The sequence below is a fragment of the Sus scrofa genome, chromosome 6, assembly GCF_000003025.6.
Source record: "Sus scrofa isolate TJ Tabasco breed Duroc chromosome 6, Sscrofa11.1, whole genome shotgun sequence".
NCBI classification, from domain to species: Eukaryota; Metazoa; Chordata; class Mammalia; order Artiodactyla; family Suidae; genus Sus; species Sus scrofa.
Genome location: NC_010448.4, coordinates 116,044,153 through 116,050,152, shown reverse-complemented (window position 1 = coordinate 116,050,152; position 6,000 = coordinate 116,044,153). Strand labels below are relative to the sequence as shown.

At 44.7% G+C, this 6,000-nt stretch overlaps 1 protein-coding gene across 2 annotated transcripts in view; it reads right to left on the bottom strand.

The window, feature by feature from the left end:
* Positions 357-6,000, bottom strand: part of MEP1B (meprin A subunit beta) — a 34,776-nt gene continuing 29,132 nt past the window's right edge. The window contains exons 13-15 of one of the 2 annotated variants that reach the window (XM_003127883.5): positions 4,859-4,985; positions 4,032-4,236; positions 357-1,413 (exon numbers count right to left, since the gene is read on the bottom strand). In XM_003127883.5, the coding sequence (XP_003127931.1) occupies positions 1,399-1,413; positions 4,032-4,236; positions 4,859-4,985 (347 nt within the window). In that variant the 3' untranslated portion in view covers positions 357-1,398. The remainder of the gene's footprint in view (positions 1,414-4,031; positions 4,237-4,858; positions 4,986-6,000) is intronic. The other variant, XM_021096216.1, reaches the window with a different exon arrangement.

Genomic DNA, 6,000 nt, shown 5'->3' with positions numbered 1-6,000 from the left:
AAGATGGCAACTTCAGGCTGAGAACAAAATTCCTGGAGCACCAACCAATCCTCACCACCAACCTCACCACCAACCAATTAGAAGAAAGTTACACACCCTGCAGCCCTCACCCCACCCCAAATTTTGCCTCTAAAAACCTTCCCCCAAACCTTTGGGGAGTTTGGAGGTTTTTGGAACACGAGCCACCCCTTCTCCTTGAATGGCCCTGTAATAACGCTTTTCTCCACTCCAGACTCCCATGTATCAGTTTGGCTTCGCTGTGTGTTGGGCACACAGACTTTGTTCAGTAATGAATTCAGCTTTTTCTATGAAGCCAGACATTAGAGATTTGCAACAAGAATAAAACAACCGTCCTCTTTTTGCTAAATTTTCTTTTATTTTGGAAAATATTTTTCATAAAAAGTATATATGTCAACATGCTAAATGATTAATAAAGACATAATTTTAAAATTTTCTTGGTTTGAAGTTCTAATATGGTAAGAACTGATAAATGCAATGTTCATAAGCAAAAGCTCTTTGGAGCCTTTTTTAAATTTCGAGGTGTATAAAGGCTCCTGAAGCCCCAACCTTTAAGAACAGTTCTAGGAGTGTAAAGTTTTCTTGTGGATGGTAGTTAGACATTCATGAACGCCATGGACTTGCGAAAGAGTGGGCAGTTTAAGAAGGAGAGGCACACGTCTCCAGGGGGTAAAGGAGTGGTCCTCTGCCTTCCCTACATCAGGACCAGACGCAGGGAGGTGCTGAGAGTCTGCATGGATGATCATCCCCACTGGGGGTTTTTAAATTAATTAATATATTTTATTTATTTGCTTTTTTGGGGCCTCACCTGTGGCGTACAGCAGTTCCCAGGCTAGGGGTCGAATTGGAGCTGCAGCTGCCAGCCTATGCCATAGCCACAGCAAAGCGGGATTTGAGCCGTATCTGTGACCTACACGGCAGCTCATGGCAATGCCAGATCCTTAACTTTCTGAGAGAGGCCAGGGATTGAACCTACGTCCTTGTGGATGCTAGTCAGGTTCGTAACCTGCTGAGCCACAACGGGATCTCCCCAGTGGACTTTCAGATGATCACCTGTGAGACCACTACACTTGGCCCCCAAAGAGACAGCGCGGTAATTTGGAGATGCTTTCCATCTTAATATTGCGCCTCCAGAGGAACCTGAATCGCTTCCTCTCCATTATGAATTTTTATTTTTAATTTTCCTACTTCCCCTCCATTAAAAACAAAAACACAAGTGACATTTCACCAATTCGATTTTTATCGAAATAATGATTTATGGTATACCCAGCTATTTACGGAGAAGATCCATTTATAGAAGAATGACGCAGTTGTAATGCATTGTAGGTGAAACCATGATGAAGCAGCTCTCATTTGCCAGCCACATTGCTGAGTTCCTCTTCACAGTGCATATTGCTAAAAGGGGAAAGAAAAGCGATGACTTAATTTCTAGTTTCTAAAAACTGTCATTGAAATGAATCACAATGAAAGAGTGTGATTTTTAAATGAAGTGCCATCAGCAGTCTCCTGGCATCCCTCCCAGCTGGCTGGCAGCCCCAGCCTTGGTCCCCAGGAAGATACGCTGGCCTCTCCAGCTCACGCTTTTCATGTGCTAAAACATTAGAGTGAGCACACATTTCAGCCCCAGAAAGAAGGTCCTTCTCATTTAAGACCTAAACTGGATCTGGAAGTTCTGCTGTCAGTGACTTAACTGTAGAAATGCCTAGACTAAGGAAAAATTCAGTTGATTCCTTGCTCTAGAGAATGCATTTAAATGACCTGTGGGCAGAAGAGTTCTGTTGTAATATTATTGGTGGGGGTGGGGTGAGAGGTCGGGGGAGTGGTCTTTCCACTTAATGGCCCTACCATGTCCCTGATAATCTAATTAGTTCTCTCCTTTATTGAATTAACTTCCTTCTTTCTCGTCTCTTTGTTTTATCATTGTCTTCAATTCCAATTTTAGCTTGATAAATCAGTCTTTATAACAGTATTTACATCTTACACTTTTCAGAGGAATATTCTGACAGTCCCATCCACCAGCTAACTGGTCCTCTCCTCCTAACCACTCCCCCATCATCCCTACTCCAGCCCTTAAGTACACACTCATTGGCCCAGGGGCCCATGCCTATGGGCACGGCTTCCATCAAGGTGACCTACTGGGTCCACTTGAAAAAAATCATAACTTTTATAATATAGTTATATTTGGAATAATCATTTTCCTTAAGAAAACATTTTCTTGCTTAAGCTAACTGCAGTCTTTTTAGTTTCAGAGATACTCTAACTGGGCATGGTTTTGTTTTGTTTTTTTGTCTTTTGTCTTTTTAGGGCCACACCCACGGCACATGGAGGTTCCCAGGCTAGGGGTCAAGTTGGAGTTGTAGCTGCCAGCCTACGCCACAGCCATAGCAATGCGGATCCGAGGTGTGTCTGCAACCTACACTGCAACTCACGGCAACACCAGATGCTTAATGCACTGAGTGAGGCCAGGGATCAAACCCGCAACCTCATGGCTCCTGGTCGGATTCATTTCCACTGTGCCACGAGGGGAACTCCTGGGCATGGTTTTTTTGTTTTCTTTTTTCTTTTTCTTTTTCTTTTCTTTTTCTTTTTTTTTTTTAAATGGTTGCACCTGTGGCATATGAAAATTCCAAGGCCAGGATTGAATACGAGCTGCAGCTGAGGCCTACACCACAGCCAAGGCAACACCAGATCCAAGCCACATCTTCAACCTACACCTTGTGGCAACACCAGATCTTTAACCCACTGAGCAAAGCCAGGGATCGAACCCACATCCTCACAGAGATAGCGTCATGTCCTTAACCCACAGAGCCACAAGGGAAACTCCCAAATGGGCATGTTTTGTCTTTAGTTTTGCTAGTAATTTTCAGAGACTCTATGTGGAATGAAACAGAATGGAAAGAACTTTTTAAGTTTCACTTTTAAGTGATGTTCAGATTTTATACATTTTTTAATGCTCTTTTGTGAGTGAAAATAGGAATCTGCATATGAAAGAGCTCTCTACAACTGGGGTAAGCAGTGGGTGCAGTGGGTGCTGGGGTTCTGGGCTTAGCCCTGCTCTTCAAAATGAAGACTTTCATGCAGGACATGCCCTTCTCAAAAACGATGCTATCTTGCTTAATTTTATGCTCCCTTTGGGAGACAGTCCCAATCCAATGCTGATGTGGGGTGAAAATGGCCTGGCCCCCTTGCCTCAATTCAGGACCCTCTAAGGGGCTACCCCAGTTCCAGAGCTCCCTGTAGGGGCTGCTGAGGCCTCCACTGCAACTTCATCACAGTCCAGCATCACCTTCTGCCTGGTCCAGCTTCCCTCCCTCCATCATAGAGGTTCCCAAGAGCACGGCCCAGTACACATCCTGCATACAAATATCTGTCTCGGGAGTTCCCACTGTGGCTCAGCAGGTTAAGAACCCAACAAGTATCCATGAGGAGGCAGGTTTTGATCCCTGGCCTTGCTCAGTGAGTCGAGGATCTGGCATTGCCATGAGCTGTCATGTAGGTTGCAGATGTGGTTCAGATCTGGTGTGGCTGTGGCGTGGCCAGCAGCTGTGGTTCCAATTCAACCCTGGGAACTTCCATATGCCACAGGTGTGGCTCTAAAAATACAAAAAAAAATTGTTCACAATTCTGGGTACTGTACACAATTCTGGGTACAGTTCAAAGAGGATAATAAAACTTCCCCAAAGCCACTGTAGACCCCAATTTAAGAGCCACTGACTTACACTGATGGTTCTAGGAACTTAGCATCTCAAAGCCATTGCCTCCAGCATAGGGAGTAAAGAAATTTTTTTTTTTAAGGATATAAAACTGTTCTGATTTTTCTTCATGTGAATTTCACCAACAGGTTGTTTTGTTTCGTTTGTGGGTTTTCTGGCCAAACCTGTGGCATGTGGAAGTTCCTGGGCCAGGGATGGAACCTGTGCCACAGCAGTGACAACACTGGATCTAACCCGCTAGGCCACCAGGCCACACTTCACCAATAGGTTTTGAGTAACCACATATCAAAGTCAACTTACATTTTCCAGAGTCGTATTTGCTGTATGTGAACCTGGCTCTTTACGATACTTCTTCCGGGTACAGTAGACACTGACAAGGGTGATGACCAGCATCAGGGCGAACACGGCAGCAGTGGAAGAAGTGGCGATGACAATGGTGTCTCTCCTGGAGCCTCTCTTTTCACACCTTTTCCCCATGTACCACCAGTCTTCCCCTGAGGGACACCTACACATCCAGAACATGACTCAAGGTTATGAGCTGATATTTAAATCTGAAAATCGTCATCACTGAAGGTGTGGGTCACCACAGGTCATTGACAGATGGAACCATCTGTCACCTACACGGGACTGGAGGGGTGGGTTAGACGAGCCCAGGAGCTCAGGCAGGGCCAAAGAAAAGGAACAAGAGAATTATGCCTAGTCTGGGACTTAAAATAGCAGCTCCAAGCTGGGAAAGGACAGTAGTGGAGAAAATTTTTGTCTCAGTGTTCCATCCCTCCACAGCTTTGACCATGACCATGGCCATGGTCTCCTTAGAGTTTAGGTCTCTCCGTCTAGAAAATGGAGACAGTCACATTAATCCCACCAGACCACCGTGAGGCATTAACAAGATAGGTAACTCATGAGGGTTGTTTCTGGCAATTAATATAACAAGCTATCTTTGCATAAATAACGTCATTGTTCTGATGGCTACCCAAAGTCCCAAATGGAGAAGAAAAAAATGTTCTATGAAGGGTTTTGAGATGAGGAGCAACTGATTTCATTCATATGAAATATCAGGGTTGAATCCTACATCATGGGAAGGAAAAAAAATATCTAAGAGAAGAATGGCTGGGCTGCATCCTTACCTGCACTCGGCGTTGCCATTTCGGACAAGGCAGATGCCATCATTCTCACACCTGAAGAATGCGCAAAGGTCACTGACACTTGAGGTTGGGACTGGTTCGTCTTGTGTAGAATTAAGGTGGGATATGTCTAAGGAGGGAGGGAGGAGAGCAAGGAGGCCAATAAGTTTGGGCTTTAGCAAGCATTTGATCTTTAAGTTTCAAAATAGGAGTTCCCATTGTGGCACACTGGAAAGAAATCTGCCTAGGAACCATGAAGTTTCAGGTTCGATCCCTGGCCTTGCTCAGTGGGTTAAGGATCTAGCATTGCCATGAGAGCTGTGGTGTAGGGTGCAAACGAAGCTCAGATCTGATGTTGCTGTGGCTGTGGCACAGGCTGGCAACTGTAGCTTCAATTCGACTCCTAGCCTGGGAATCTCCATATGCCACAGGTGCAGCCCTAAAAAGCAAAAAAAAAAAAGTTTCAAAATAAAGGCTCAGGTCTCAGGTTTGTGAAAAATCCAGGTGCTCTTAAAGCATCATCCAATAACATTCACAGGCAGTGAAATAATAAATAGGTTGAAGTCTAGACACAAAAGGACACTGGGACAGTTGGTGGAGCTATAGCTGAACACATGGTTGCCTGGGAGTGGGCTTGCCTGAGCCAAAGGGGTCCACACCTGTGTTACCAAAACCCAGGGGCCAATAAGGAACCCGAAGCTCAGCAACACAAGGCAGCTGAGGGGCTTGCCCAAGGTCACAGGCTCCACTCAGCAGAGCAGGTTGGTGAATATTTGGCACAAGACACCAGGTACCCCGATAACCAGGGTTCTGTTCTTTGTGGTGTTTTCTGCAACTTATGGTCCAAAGAGGGTCAAAAACTTGACAAATATGTAACTTTGTCTCTGCCACATAAAATTTTTTCTCCCTCGACAAAAGTTATTTCTGAATGAGTTTGCCCAACAATTATCATCTAGATTTACTCTCTTTGACACTGAAATAAAAAATTTATGTGTTTTATTCACCACTTGTCATGACAAAAAAAAAAAAAAAAAAAAGATTTAGGAGTTCCCCCTGTGGCACAATGAGATCAGCAGCGTCTTGGGAGCACCAGGACACAGGTTTGATCCCTGGCCTGGTACAAAGGGTTAAGAATCTGGTGTTGC